General features: G+C 45.0%; 1 protein-coding gene across 1 annotated transcript in view; it reads left to right on the plus strand.

The window, feature by feature from the left end:
• Window positions 1–15,457, plus strand: part of LOC149429320 (putative proline--tRNA ligase, mitochondrial) — a 40,500-nt gene extending 25,043 nt beyond the window's left edge. Inside the window, exons 2-3 of the mRNA XM_089666549.1 lie at window positions 12,412–13,010; window positions 14,655–15,457. Coding sequence (XP_089522675.1) covers window positions 12,422–13,010; window positions 14,655–15,430 — 1,365 coding nt within the window. The 5' untranslated portion in view covers window positions 12,412–12,421 and the 3' untranslated portion in view covers window positions 15,431–15,457. The remainder of the gene's footprint in view (window positions 1–12,411; window positions 13,011–14,654) is intronic.
• Window positions 15,458–15,850: the final 393 nt, after the last annotated feature.

The following is a 15,850-nucleotide window of genomic DNA, read 5'->3' on the forward strand; positions in this document are numbered from 1 at the left end:
TCTGAGGGTGCAGGCATCGGTACCCTTTTAGTGGTCTTAGGGTGCATGTATAGGGACCATTTTTGAGTTCTGGGGGTGCAGGCATCAGGACCCTTCTAGGGGTCTGTGGGTGCACGCATTATGACCCACATGGGGTCTGAAGGTGCAGGCATTGGGACCCTTCTAGGAGTCTGAGGATGCAAGCATCGGTACCCTTCCTTGGGTCTTAGGGTGCAGGCATCGGGACCCTTCTAGTGGTTTGAGGATGCAGGCATTGGGACACATGTGGGGTCTGAGGGTGCAGGCTTCAGGTCCCTTCTAGGGGTCTGAGGGTGCAGGCATTGGGACCTTTCTAGGGGTCTGAGGGTGCAGGCATCGGTACCCACGTTGGGTCTGGTGATGTAGGCATTAGGTCCCTGCTAGGGGTCTGAGGGTGCAGGCATTGGGACCCTTCTAGGCGTCTGAGGGTGCAGGCATCGGTATCCACATGGTGTCTGGGGGTGTAGGAATTGGGACCCTGCTAGAGGTCTGAGGGTGCAGGTATTGGGACCCTTCTAGGGGTCTGAGGTTGAGGCATCGGGACCCATGAGGAGTCTAAGGGTGCAGGCATCGGGACTCTTCTAGGGTTCTGGGGGATCAGGCATCGGGACCCACATTAAGTCTGAGGATGCAGGCATCGGGACCCTTCTTTGGGTCTGATTATGCAGGCATCAGGTCCCTTCTTTGGTTCTTAGGGTGCATATATCGGGATCCTTCTTTGGGTCTTATGGTGCAGGCATCTGGACCCATGTGGGGTCTGAGATGCTGGCATCAGGACCCTTCTTTGGGTCTGAGGGTGCAGACATCAGGACCCATGTGGGGTCTGTGGGTGCAGGCATCAGGACCCTTTTTGGGATCTGAGGGTGCAGGCCTCGGGATCCTTCTTAGGGTCTGGGGGTGAAAGGAATCGGGACCCTACTAGGGGTCTGAGGGTGTAGGCATCAGGGCCCAAGAGGAATCTGAGGGTGCAGGCATCGGGACCCACATGGGGTCTGAGGGTGAAGGCATTGGAACCCACGTGGGGTCTGAGGGTGCAGCCATAGAGATCCACATGGGGTCTGAGGGTGCAGCCATAGAGATCCACATGGGGTCTGGGGGTGTAGGCATCGGAACCATGCTAGGGGTCTGAGGGCGCAGGAATTGGGACCCTTCTTTGTGTCTTAGGCTGCAGGTATTGGGACCCTTCTTTGGGTCTGAGGGTGCAAACATCGGTACCCTTCTTTGGGTCTTAGGGTGCAGGCATTGGGACCCTTTATTGGGTCTGAGGGTGCAGGGATCGGGACTTTTCCAGTGGTCTGAGGGTGTAGGCATCTGAACTTTTCTTTGGGTCTTAGGGTGCAGCCATCAGGACCCTTCTTTGGGTCTTAGGGTGCAGGCATCAAGACCCTTCTGTTGGTCTGAGTGTGCAGGTATCGGGACCTTTCTAGGGGTCTGAGGGTGCAGGCATCGAGATCCACGTGAAGTCTTGGGGTGTAGGCATAGAGACCCTGCTAGGGGTCTGAGGGCGCAGGAATCGGGACCCTTCTTTTGGTCTGAGGGTGCAGGCATCGAGACCCTTCTTTGGGTCTGAGGGTGCAAGCATCGGGACCCACGTGTGTTCTGAGGATGCAGGCATCGGGACCCTTCTAGGGGTCTGAGGGTGCAGGCATCAGGACCCTTCTAGAGGCCTGAAGGTGCAGGCATCAGGACCCTTCTAGGGGTCTGAGGGTGCAGGCATCAGGATCCACGTGGGGTTTGGAGGTGTAGTCATCGGGACCCTTATTTGGGTCTGGGGGTGCAGGAATCAGGACCCTTCTTTGGGTCTGAGGCTGCAGGAAACGGGACCCTTCTTTGGGTCTGAGGGTGCAGGCATCAGGACCCTTCTAGGGGTCTGAGGGTGCAGGTATCGGGATCCACGTGAGATCTTAGGGTGCAGGCTTAGGGTCCCTTCTAGTGGTTTGAGGGTGCAGTCATGGGGACCTTTCAAGGGGTCTGGGGGGTAGGCATCTGGACCCACGTTGGTTCTGAGGGTGCAGGCATTGGGACCATTCTAGGGGTCTGAGGGTGCAGGCATCGGGACCCTTCCAGGGGTCTGAGGGTGTAGTCATCGGTACCCTTCCAGGGGACTGAAGGTGCAGGCATCGGGACCCTTCTAGGGGTCTTGGGGTACAGGCATCGGGACCCTTCTAGGGGTCTGAGGGTGCAGGCATCGGGACCCTTCTTTAGGTCTGAGGGTGCAGGCATCGGGACCCTTCTTTAGGTCTGAGGGTGCAGGCATCGGGACCCTTCTTTAGGTCTGAGGGTGCAGGCATCGGGACCCTTCTTTAGGTCTGAGGGTGCAGGCATCGGGACCCTTCTTTAGGTCTGAGGGTGCAGGCATTGGGACCCTTCTAGGGGTCTGAGGGTGCAGGCATCGGAACCCTTCTAGGGGTCTGAGGGTTCTGGCAGTGAGACTCTTCTAGGGGTCTGAGGGTGCAGGCATTGGGACCCTTATTTTGGTCTTAGGGTGCTGGTATTGGCACCCATGTGGGTATATATATCTTAGTTACATCTTCTCTGTAAATAATTTTATTGCACCTGTGTGACTCTTTTAGTAATAAATCTTTCTTTCTGAAAGTGTTGAACTGTTTCTTCAGCTCTTAATTGCAATTTACGAATCCCTGCCTTTGAAGAGACGCTACTGTTTGTTTAAACCTCTATAACCGGCCTGCGGACCGCTTTATACAGACGATTATTTCAATCAATATAGTGTTATAACTGATTACGCGAGTTTCTTCTTTCTCTGTACAAGAAGGAGGTGGTGGCAGTGTGGCGGGTTAGTTGCATAATTAACCCGACCCAGTAACAATCGCTCAGGCTGTCGGTACATCAATCTGTATCCATTAGCTGGAAAATCGTTGTGCAGGGTGCAGCTGGGCGTGGCATTGTTACGCAGGTCACATCGCGGTTGTAGATTGGCTAGTCCTTCGGTCACCAGTTTGGTGAGAAGGTCTGGGGTCTGACGCTGCGACAGTGACATATTGGACGTCGCGATCGTCAGATTGTCGCATGTTGGTGGTGGCGATCTTGCGATCCTGACATGAGCAGGTGCCAAGTCCTGCTGGAAAATGAAGTCAGCATCCCCATAAAGCTCGTCTGCGGAAGGAAGCATGAAGTGCTCCAAAATCTCCTGGTAGACGGCTGCGTTAACCCTGGACTTAATGAAGCACAGTGGACCAACACCAGCAGATGACATGGCTCCCCAAATCACACTGAGCAACAGACCAGGTCTGTTTTTCTTTAGCCCAGGTAAGACGCTTCTGATGTTTGTTGTTCAGGAGCGGCTTGACAACAGGAATACAACATTTGAAGCCCATGTCCAGGATCCGTCTGTGTGTGGTGGCTCTTGATGCACTGACTCCAGCCTCAGTCCACTCCTTGTGAAAGTCCCCAACACTTTTGAATGGCCTTTTCCTGACAATCCTCTCCAGGCTGCGGTCATCCCTGCTGCTTGTGCACCTTTTTCTTCCACACTTTTCCCTTCCACATAACTTTCTATTAATGTGCTTTGATACAGCACTTTGGGGACATCCAACTTCTTTTTCAATTACCTTTTGAGGTTTTCCTTCCTTATGGAGGGTGTCAATGATGGTTTTCTGCACAACTGTCAGGTCAGCAGTCTTTCCCATGATTGTGAATCCTACTGAACCAGACTGAGAGACCATTTAAAGGCTCAGGAACCCTTTGCAGGTGTTATGGCTTAATTAGCGGATTAGAGTGGGACGCTTTGAGACGAGAATATTGCACCTTTTCACAATATTCTAATTTTTGGAGATTGTGGATTTGGGGTTTTCATGAGCTGTAAGCCATAATCATCACAATTATGACAAATCACGGCTTGAACTATCTTGCTTTGCATGTAATGAGTCTCAAATATTAGTTTCACCTTTTAAGTTGCATTACTGAAATAAATGAACTTTTGCATGATATTCTAATTTTTTGAGTTTCACCTGTACAATAGCTCAGTGGGTGTGACTCCCCCATCCTTTTCAAATGTGTGGACTGGGGAATCAGATCATTTTTTTTATTTTTCGCTCAACGAGCTGGTTGAACGGAAAAAAAATGATCATGTATGGCCTGCCTAAAGCCCAGTATGCACTATAAGAAAACTGGACAAACGATCTTCTGGTTTTCCTCGATGTTTCACAGCAAGTCAAAACTGAGGATTGGTTCTAATTGTATGAAAATTCTCAAACGTCAAAGGCTTTTTTTTGTTGTTTATTATTTATGATCATGTGCAGTCTTTCATATCCCATTTTTCTGATATGAAAACAGAACGCATGAAACAAACATCATTAGTTCTGTAAGAAAAAAAATTTGGAGTTTGTCCATTTGGAAATTTTTGCTTGGAAAGTCTGAATCAGATGTAGAAAGTTGTGTGTACGCTATTTATAAATTTCATATACTTATATAGCACCTTCAATTTATACAGCACTTTACATACATATATTGTACATTCACATCAGTCCCAAACCCTCAAGGGGTGTACAATCTAAAGTCCCTAACTTACATTCATATGTACACATACTAGGGACAATTTAAACAGGATCCAATTAACCTGCCAGCATGTCTTAGGAGGGTGGGAGGAAACCGCAGTAGCCGGAGGAAACCCACGCAGGCACAGGGAGAACATGCAAACTCCTGACAGGTGGTGCCATGGTTGGGATTCGAACCGATGACCCTAGTACTGCCAGGTGGAAGTTAGCCACTGTGCTGCCCAAAAAAGATATTTTACTTATAGATGAAGCCTTTTGGGCTATAAGATAATCGAATGATCGTTCCTCGTAATTTTTCATCTGATTTTCTCTCAGTGTGTACCCAGCTTAAGAAGCTCTCAGGTGGTTCAGCTGTCTAGTGTCTATGAAAAGCTGAAATCATTTTGGATGGACTGATACTTAGTGGTAAGCGTTGGAGAGGGGTGTTTGGCAGTTAATGGTGAAGGGCTCATTTTACAGGTTCAGAGGTTTAGGCTATAGCCTGGAATTCCACTTTTAGATTTTGTTGAGTGTTGAAAATCTCTTGTCCTTCTCTTTGCAAACCAAACCAAGATAAAGGAACAAAAAAAAAATTGGAATTTGAATATAAATACATAAAATTTAGAAAACCATATTCATCAAACCTTGCTAAAGCAGTCCCATGGGTCAGTTCCTGAAAAGCCGTAGTCATGGATTCCCATCGGCGCGATGGAGAATGTTTGTTGTTTTTCCAGCATCATCCCAATGTAGCACCAGGACAAAGCTAAACAAGAATTAGAACTATGTGTAAAAAACATATGACAACTCATTGTACCTTCATAGTGTCACTGACCTACACATTGTAAAACTAATAAGCAGCAGGTTCCAGGCATGGCTGCAGCAGCTCACAAACATCTCTGCACAAGTATGAATGTTTTTGTCGACTTAATACAACAACAAGCCATTTTTTGACAGTGATCCATCCTAAGGCTAGGTTCACATTATTGCAGCTCTTCAAGCCCCATTTGCACAAGCACGGTAGCCCATTAATTTGAGAGCTGATTCACACATGTGTGGTGCGGACTGAAGCTCAGGTTTCACAGCTAATTGATACAGTAGTTGTTCACGTCAGGTTCAGGACAGGATTAGCTCAGGATTTTATCCTGTTCACACATATGCGGTTTAGAAACGGTTCCCGTAGAAGTCAATAGCCTGTAATCCACACCTGTACCAGACTGCACTGCTCAGAAATTGTACAGGACTCTTTTTAAAACTGCACTGAATCTGCACCACCAGTGCACCGGACATATGTGAACAGGCACCATAGGCAGCAATGTGTTTCCACATGTCATGCGGATTAGATGCCGTTCAAACTGCATCCAATCCGCATATATGTGAACGGGCACTGAATTGGCTGCTGTGCCTGCGTTTCATGCAGGAAATAAGTTCCTGCTCCATTTTAAGAAAATGCAGCAATAGGAAAATAATATGGTGCTTTTGAACTATGAGCCCTGCACATTTTTAACCTTTTGGCGCCGGCTGCATGCAAATGTGCGGCCTCCCGACATCTGGGCCTTGACGCCAAGCGGCCGCGCATTTGCGTGCAATTAAGAAAAACATATGTGCTGAGAGCGTGCGCCCTGCGCTCTACCAGCACACATGTCTGTTACTCACGGAAAGGTCCCGTTCTCCTCTTTCGATCGGGACCTTTCCCGATCATGTGACTGCGAATCACGGCGGTCACATGACCCTAAAACCCCGCCCCACCTCCCGACTTCTGAAACCCTTAAAGGGTCAGGAGGCGCCCGTGGCAAGGGGTTAAAGAGCAGCCCACTTTGGTTGCGGGTGTAGAAAGAACTCTGATATCTGCAGTAGTGTCAACACATCTAGAGTTCTTCGGGCCATGTATGGGTTGCATGCTGGATAATGTATAGTATACAATATTTACATAATTATTATGGTTAAAAGAACAAATTTCTCTCACGTTCATCTCCTGTGCTACATCGGGCAAGCACAGGTTAATTTTGAAGATCTAAGGGCTCATTCATACAAGCTTTGCCTTCCGAAGTGCGATTCGCATTAGTGGGTATAATTGTGGTCACAGTGTTTTTATTAAAATAAGTACAGTTTCATCATCCATATACTTAAAGAGAAGGGATCATATAAATCCAATATTGTGTGTTTAGTATCACTTCAAGGTTACAAACTGCTTAGACTTCAGAACCACTTTGAGAAGAGATCAACTAGATAATACTGTATGAATGGAAAGTATGAAAGAAAGAATTCATCTGACCTCAAAGAAATATATATATATATACATACAACATAACAAAAGGTTCTATACAAACAGAAATCTTCTGCTGTCACAACAGACACTGTGTCCATTGTAAGAGAGACAAAGCTGCTCACACTAACTCTGTAATGGTTGTGGAAGAACTTCACCACATCCTTAGCTGTGCTTGTATTTTCAAGGCTTTTCCCTTTTATTTTCAGCTTGTGATCCTGCCAGCAATAAACTTTCTGTTCTAGGGTGACAACATTCAATCACTCTACAGTATCTATGCAGCAGTGTTGTCACTTTAAGACAGGACTACAGACACTTCCCCCTGTCTTCCATAAGATAGAGGAGAGGGGTATTGTTGTCACAAGGGACAACAAACTTGTCCTAAGGTTGACAGGCACTGCTCCTGCTGTATGGTAGGCTTTAGGTGGGCAGTCAGGTGGTAAAACTGTGGCTCAACTACCCATATTTTACCATTTTACAACCCCCCCCCCCCCCCCAAGAGGGACCAAAAAAGTGAAGTTCACTGTTGCACTTTGCATACATTTTCATTGGCTGCAGGGGTCTCCAAACTTTCAAAACAAAGGGCCAGTTTACTGTGCTTCAAACTTTATGGGGGTGGACTGTGGCCAGTAGGAGTAAATAATGGCACAGGCTTGGTGGTCAGTGGGAGTAAAAAAAAACTATGTATCATTGGTATCAGTGGAAGGAATAGCGCCCCATCATTGGTTACATAGTTAATCTGGTTGAACAAAGATACATCATGTTCAACCAGCAGAAAACAAAAAACACAACACACACACAAATAGAAATCCTTTATATACACTATCCAATACCTGCAGTTGATCCAGAGGCAGGGCATAAAACCCAATAAAGCATGGTCCGATTTGCTCAAGTGGGGAAAAAAATTCCTTCCTGATCCATTAAGAGGCAATCAGATATTCCCTGGATCAACTTTACAAATGAATATTCAATATACAATGAATATCAAATTATATTATGTGCAGTGGGAGTATTAATTCCCCATCTCTGGTGTCCGCGGGAGGAATAATACCCAATTGTTAGTATCAGTTAGAGGAATAGTGCTCCATCTTTGGTGTCAGTGGAAGGAATAGTGCCTTATATCAGTGGAATGAATAATGCTCCAAGGGCCAAATAAAGGCAGGCAAAGGGCCACATCCAACCTGTGGGCTATAGCTTGGAGACCCCTGTTCTATAGGAACAAATCAATTTAAAACCTGCATTCAAATATGATAATTGGATAAAAAAAAGTTTACTGTGAGCCAAAATAGACAATTCCCTTTTGACACACTCCTAAATGAGGCTCAAATGTGATTGCTACTGTATATATATGTACCCAAACTGTTCCCATCCCAGGATGGTCTCCAATGTGGGCGCTTCAGCGCCTTTTCTGGAACCAGTCTATTCATCATGCTTAACAAGAGATCTGTCAGGAATGGACTCACCAATAGTGGTGGGACGCACCTGCCTTGTTGGCTGCAGTACCAGGGCTGGCCAGCGGGTGCTCTCAGCAACCAGAGGCTCACTCCTACAATGAGCCAGCACCTGAAACTGATTACACAGGTGTATTTAAGGAATGGCCAGGCCTGTGTTCAGGGCCTTGGTGTATGTTTCCCATGAGCCCCTGTACCCTGTCTGCTTCCTTCCTGATCCTGCTTAATCCTGATTCTGCATGAACTCTGCCTGTCCTGACCTCGGCTATTCCTGACTCTGCTTCCGCCTGCTCCTTGTACCTCGCTGCCCGCACGATACCGACCTGGCCTGCCTGACTACGCTCACTTCACCCGACGATCCATCCATCCCGCACGGATCACTGGTTCCAGTCTGCACCAAGTCCATCCCCACCATCAGGGGCCCTGGTGAACAGCAGGCTGGGACTTAGACCCCGCACCCTGAGGAAATCCCTGCTGTGGGCTCAGCCTGCCTGACCACTCCACCTCACCAGCCCTGACTGCCCTTGTCTGTGTAAATTCTGTTATCAGTTGGAGGTTTGGTTTTGTTATACTGAAAGAAAGAATTAATCTGACCTCAAATAGCCTAATGTAACACAACAAAAGGTTCTATATAAAGAGAAACCTGCCGCTGTCATAACAGACACTGTGTCCATTGTGAGACAGACAAAGCTCCCACTACCTCTGTAATGACTTTGGGAGGACTTCACAGCTTCACGGAGCAGCATCAATGCTTTGTTAAAAAATAACAGTCGGCTTTGTTCAGGTTCTAGTTTTTTCAAGAAGATTTCATCCAACCTAAAAATGGAAATACTCTATTAAAAATACTGCAAAATAATTAAAATTAAAATGAGTTTATATCAGGAAGTATAATCAATAAGCACTAATATGAACTTTGCTTTCAGAGTCCTAGAACCTTTAAATACTATGTGACTGCACCAATCTCCTCCAGCAAATGGCAATGATTACAGTACAGCCTAGTGGCTGGGTGTGTAAATCGGGTATTGAGACTTCACACTTGTCCATTCTGTTGCAGTGCATTACTGCATACATTTTAAAGCCCAGATAAGCCTTCAGTGTAAATGACCTAAATGATGTTCCAGGTGCATCAATGAAAATGGTGTACAGCCCATCCTGCTTTGGTTTTTTTTCTGTAAGGTAATTACAGCCTGAGCACAAGAGCATCTCCCCTGTGAGCATATTACAGAAAATGCCCTTTGCTCTCTGTGTAGAAGCAGTGGTCTCTCTGCGGATGTCCAACGTTCCCCCTATTGAGTCAGAAATAAAGTTCTAAAATCAGCAAAGCTCATGCTCCCTGCTGATGGGAAAGTGCTAGCTGTGACTTTGCAGGGGCTTTGCCCACTGCTTTCAGGCAGCATGCAAGAGTTTTTTTCCCTACAGCATGCTACCAGGGACCAGACCTTTCTGCGTAGGCTGTGACTGTTATCTAAAGAAAATATTTGTAAGACTTTGTACACCTTTTTTGATGCTCTGGCATGTATTTAGCTGATTTAAAATACAAGTTTATTTTGGCTTCATTGTGTAGTATTAGTCATGTTAACATGCATAGTGTTAAAGTATATGTAAACCCTCACCTTGTAAACTCAATTTACAATTGAAATGAAAGGCAAAACATTTGTGTATAGATATAAAAAAACAAATATCTTTCTTTCTCTTTTTTATAAGTGATCACATGCTGTCTGTTCTCAGCTGCACAGAGAGGTGGGAAAGGAGAAACAGCATCACACTGATCTTCTCAGTGAATGGTTGTGCAGGGGAGGGGGGGTACAGGACAAGTCTGATCATTGGAGGAGAGCAGGCAGCTCAGTTCCCAGCACAGCTAGAAAGCTGACCACGCTGTGCTCTCATGCCTAGTGTAGTCAGTTTTTAATAGGAAAGCAGAGGGACTGGCAGGAACACCAGGAATTTTATGCAAAGGAAGCAATACAAAGAGAACAGGATACCTTTTCACACATGTACATGGTACAGCAGGCACGTATCAGTAATATGAAATGTTGGGTTTACATATTCTTTAAGGCATCCTATTTTTATTTAGAATGGGCCGTCAAAGCATAGCAATGAAATAACTTTACAGCATGTTAACGCAGTGCACTACAATGCATGGCATGTAAGTAGCTTGGAGACTACTGTACATGTGTGTTGGGGTGCCATTCTAAATTAATGACATTGCAACACATCACACAAAGTACTGCATGCTGATGTAATTTCCTGAAATGCATAGGTGTGAAGTCGGGCCTAAAAGTCAAAATCAGGCACTGAAAACTTCTTGTAGTTTTTCTGACCTGGGAGCCCAAAACCTGAGGTACCCTCTAAGAAAACATTTACCTATAGCTCTAAATTCATATATCCCCCCTCCCCCCCGCCCCCATACTCCCCTGCAAAATACTAGTCACAAAGACCTGGCATATTGGTTGTGCCAACTATGGAATACCAGGCCCTCCAAAATGACTCCACAAGGTACACTTACTCGATGTCTTGGAATCTTTTTACAAGCTAGATCCTACATTTGCTATGGAACCAACCCACCCATACCAAAATGTAGTCTTACTTGGAAGTGACTTACCGCATACAGAGAGAGGCCATTGTGAAATACCAGCTCCTTTTCTCTTCCAATGAGATCTATAAAATAAACAGCAAACGCAATGTTCAAATATTTGTTCTGGGTTTTAAAACTAACTCTGTGTATTATATTTATTAACATTCAAAAAAGGATTTATTGGACTAGTGATATTTCTTGGTTGTATTTCCATCACTGGAGCTTGTAGGAATACAACATTTGGCATCTACTACTAAGGTCAATAGAACACACCTCTGCTGGTATCTCTTCCTTAAGGCTTGGTTCACATATGTGCGGGTGGTGCCGCTGCGGATCCACACAAAAATCCATGGAGCTGCATCACCCACACAGAAGAATGCAGACCCGCGGACGGGTGCAATTAATTCTAATGGCACGCTGCCCGCACTAGAAATTGCGACGGCATTGGGAACTGAGATTCCTGTGTGGGCTGCGGTTTCCGAAGAAGTGCAGGGACTTCTTCCCTGCATGTCCCGGGGCACGGGAGTCCATTCAAATGAATGGGCTATCGTGCCCACGCAAAATCAAAGCCATTGATTGTTTACAATTGTCGTGTGATCTGCTGTGATTGGTCACAGCAATCACATGGTAACAGCAGCGGCCCAGCACAGTGATCTGTCACACGTTAACAGATCGTGCCCGCATGGCATGTTTCGGGAAGATGTCAACCCAGATCGACAAAAGTCCCACCCAATCGCCATTTTGCAATAGGCCAGACAGGAAGTGGTTAAGGTTAAAGGATAAGTTCATCTTTGGGAACATGTTATAGAGGAACACAGAGGTGAGCTCATTATTCTGCTGCTGTGCCTTCATTATCCAATCAGCAGGCAGGGATTATGTTCATGATTAAAGCGGTTGAAAACCCTTCCATGAAGTGACTGACCTCAGATGATACACCAAGATGAAACCAATCCTCCTACACAAGTTGTACTTGCTCATTTTCAGCCCTCTCTTCTGTAGATTGTTCTAAAAACACACCGATTAAATAATTTTTTTCTCAGCGCTATCAGTGGGGATCTGAAGTCTCACATTGCAGATCTCAGTGAATAGAGCCCTGAATCCTGATTGTAGGGAAGGGACACATCCCCCTTCACACAGCACACAGAAAACATGCAGAGCTAAGGATATGAATCACAGGCTGTGTGCCGAAGCTTTACTCCCCATCACTTTTGTATCTCTTGGGGTCGGGAAAACCTGTCAGAAGTGACTGCTAATAACTGAGGAACGAGTCAACAGAGAGGAATCACACTCAGTGCTTTGGACAGAGGCAAGTACACACTATAGAAGGATGTGATTTGTTCATGTTTCATTTCTGAGGTTTAAAACCACTTTAAGCAGTGCTGCTGCAGCAGAAGTTAAGGAACTAGCTCTGATATATGCCTGGATCAAAAGATAGGGCAGAATTACACATCCTTCGGCAGGCAAGCAAGTTCAGTATATGTTTTTGGACTGTGGTGTTTAGCTCTCGGAGTTCAGTTTACATTTTAGGCGTAAACTTTGTAGCTGCAAAAACATGAATTGTATACTGTGCTGAGAAATAGCAAAATTAAATGTTATGCTTGTCTTTCACAGGGAACCCACAATGGTGAGACTGCTGAGAATATCATTTTCCCACCTTGTGGCCAGCAGATATTATTGCCACAATGCGGGTGAAAGAAGGCACCACTTAATCTCTAAGATTTATAATCCAGGAAATCTGTGGAAAGAAAGTTCTTCAGAACTGCAGCAAAAATCCAATGAGCCCACCAGCAGGAGTCAAAGACTCATGACAAAAGCTGGCTTAATACATCCCTCTAGCCCTGGCTGTTTCCATTACATGCCATACACAGTACAAGCCATGGAGAAGCTAATTCGCCTTGTCGATCATGCCATGCAAGAGATTGGAGGACAGAAGATGGACATGACCACTCTTTGCTCTGCTGCGCTTTGGAGACAAAGTGGACGCTGGGATTTAGTTGCAAAGGAACTGTTCTGTCTGATGGACAGACACAACCAGGAATACTGCTTGGGGCCAACACATGAAGAGTCTGTTACCCAACTTGTTGCCACAGAAGGGGGCATTAGCCAAAAACAGCTTCCTCTGCTGCTCTACCAGATTACTCGGAAATTTAGAGATGAGAAGAGGCCATGCTTTGGCTTGCTGCGTGGCAGGGAGTTTTACATGAAGGACATGTACAGTTGTGTTCAAAATAATAGCAGTGTGTTGAAAAAAGTGAATAAAGCTCAAAATCCTTCTAATAGCTTTTATTTCCATACACACAAATGCATTGGGAACACTACACATTCTATTCCAAATCAAAACATGAAGAAAAATATATCAAATTTGTGTTGTTCCTCTAAAAAAATGGAAGAAAAGTGAATATTAGACTGTTCAAAAAAATAGCAGTGTTTGTATTCTTTTTTACAAACTCAAACATTCACTATATAAACTGAAAAATGTTTGAAAATTTTGCTTTCCTTTGAATCACTTAATGAATATTTAGTTGTGTAGGCACTGTTTCTGAGAACTGCTGTACATCTGTGTTGCATGGAGTCAACCAACTTCTGGCACCTGTGAACAGGTATTCCAGCCCAGGATGATTGGACCACATTCCACAGTTCTTCTCTATTTCTTGGTTTTGCCTCAGAAACTGCATTTTTGATGTCACCCCACAAGTTTTCTATTGGATTAAGATCCGGGGATTGGGCTGGCCACTCCATAACGTCAATCTTGTTGGTCTGGAACCAAGATGTTGCACGTTTACTGGTGTGTTTTGGGTCCTTGTCTTGTTGGAACACCCATTTCAAGGGCATTTCCTCTTCAGCATAAGGCAGCATGACCTCTTCAAGTATTCTGATGTATTCAAACTGATCCATGATCCCTGGTATGCGATAAATAGGCCCAACACCGTAGTATGAGAAACAAGCCCATATCATGATGCTTGCGCAACCATGCTTCACTGTCTTCACAGTGTACTGTGGCTTGAATTCAGTGTTTGGGGGTCGTCTGACAAACTGTCTCCGGCCACTAGACCCAAAAAGAACAATCTTACTTACAGTCCACAAAATGTTGCGCCATATCTCTTTAGACCAGTCAATGTGCTCTTTGGCAAATTGTAACCTCTTCAGCACGTGTTTTTTTCAACAGTGGGATTTTGCGGGGGCTTCTTGCAGATAGCTTGGCTTCATGTAGGCGTCTTCTAATTGTAACAGTACTCACAGGGAACTTTAGACCTTCTTTGATCTTCCTGGAGCTGATTGTTGGCTGAGTCCTTGCCATTTTGGCTATTCTTCTATCCATTCGAATGGTAGTTTTTTGCTTTCTTCCACGTCTTTCAGGTTTTGGTTGCCATTTTAAAGCATTTGCGATCATTTTAGCTGGGCAGCCTATCATTTTCTGCACTTCTTTTATATGTTTTCCCCTCTCCAATCAATTTTTAATCAAAGTACGCTGTTCTTCTGAACAATGTCTGGAACGACCCATTTTCCTCAGAATTTCAGAGAGAAATGCACTGTAACCAGCATGTACAACATTTGCTGCCTTCCTTCTTTAAATAAGGGCAATAATTGCCACCTGTTTTTCAAAGAATGAATGACCTCACTAATAGAACTCCACACTGCTATTATTTTGCTATTATTTTGAACATGCCCCTTTCAATTAGTGATTCAATTACACAGAATCAGCAGCATCCATGTCATGACTGTTGGGTCTGTTGGATTTCTATTAGTCTACTACACCTGCTAGTAAATTATTTGCCATGTAGAAGTATCATTTCTACCAAAAACAGTGATTGATCTGGTTAGTGATGTCTGACTGCTATTATTTTGAACACAACTGTATACGTTTGACATGACTGAAGAAGCTGCCTACCAAACGTACAACAACATGTGCAACGCTTACTGCAAGATTTTCCACACTCTTGGCCTACAGTATGTGAAAGTACAGGCAGATACACATGGATTCCACCTACCTGCCAGCATTGGTGAAGACAGGTTAATGTTGTGTGGAAGTTGTGACTTTGCAGCAAATGTGGAGACATTGAAAGTCGAGGAGGAGGACTGTCCGGTATGTTCAGGAAAATTGGTGGAGAGCAAAGGCATTGAGATTAGGCACACATTCTACCTGGGAACCAAATACTCACTTATGTTTAATGCAGTCTGTTATGATTCACAGAGCAAACCCACCATTGCACAAATGGGATGTTATGGCGTTGGCATATCAAGACTTTTGGCAGCATCTATAGAAGTCCTTTCCACTGAGGAGGATGTTCACTGGCCGGGTCTAATTGCCCCATATCAGATCTGTTTAATTTCCCCCAAAAAAGGAAGCAAAGAGATTGCAGCATTACCAGTAGCAGATAAGCTCTATGACGTTTTATGTTCAGTCCATCATTTGAGAGGTGAGGTAGTTCTAGATAATCGGGACCATTTGACTATAGGAAAAAGGTTAAGGGAAGCCCATATAATGGGCTATCCATATATAATTATAGTGGGCAAAAAGGCTTTGGACAGTTCACCGCAGTTTGAAGTACATAATCACAAAACTGGTGAGGTCCAGTTCCTCTCTAAGGAAGGTGTGCTAAGCTTTGTGCAAGAAATCCAGGTGGTCTAAATAAAGGTTTTTTTTTTGGGACTAGAATGGGTGTGTGGCTCACATGGTCTTATTTGTATGGTGTAGAGCATGAGCTTCAAAACAAAAAGGGCCAGTTTACTGTCTGTCAGACTTTGAGGAGGCTGGACTGTGGCCACTGTAAGTAGAAAGTGCCCTTGCATTAATGGGAGTAAATAATGCCCCATCATTGGCATTAGTGAGAAAAATAATGCCCCATCATTGGCATTAGTGAGAAAAATAATGCCCCATTGTTGGTATAAAGGGAAGGAATAGTGCCCCATCATTGGTGTCAGTGAGAGGAATAGTGCTCCATCATTGGTGTCAGTGAGAGGAATAGTGCTCCATCATTGGTATGAGTGGGAAGAATAGTGAGCCATCATTGGTGTCAATGGAAGAAATAGTGCCCCATCACTGATGTCA

This window comes from Staurois parvus, unplaced genomic scaffold (genome assembly GCF_062004578.1).
Source record: "Staurois parvus isolate SC_StPar_1 unplaced genomic scaffold, SC_StPar_1.0 ptg002753l, whole genome shotgun sequence".
In the NCBI taxonomy this organism is placed as follows: domain Eukaryota; kingdom Metazoa; phylum Chordata; class Amphibia; order Anura; family Ranidae; genus Staurois; species Staurois parvus.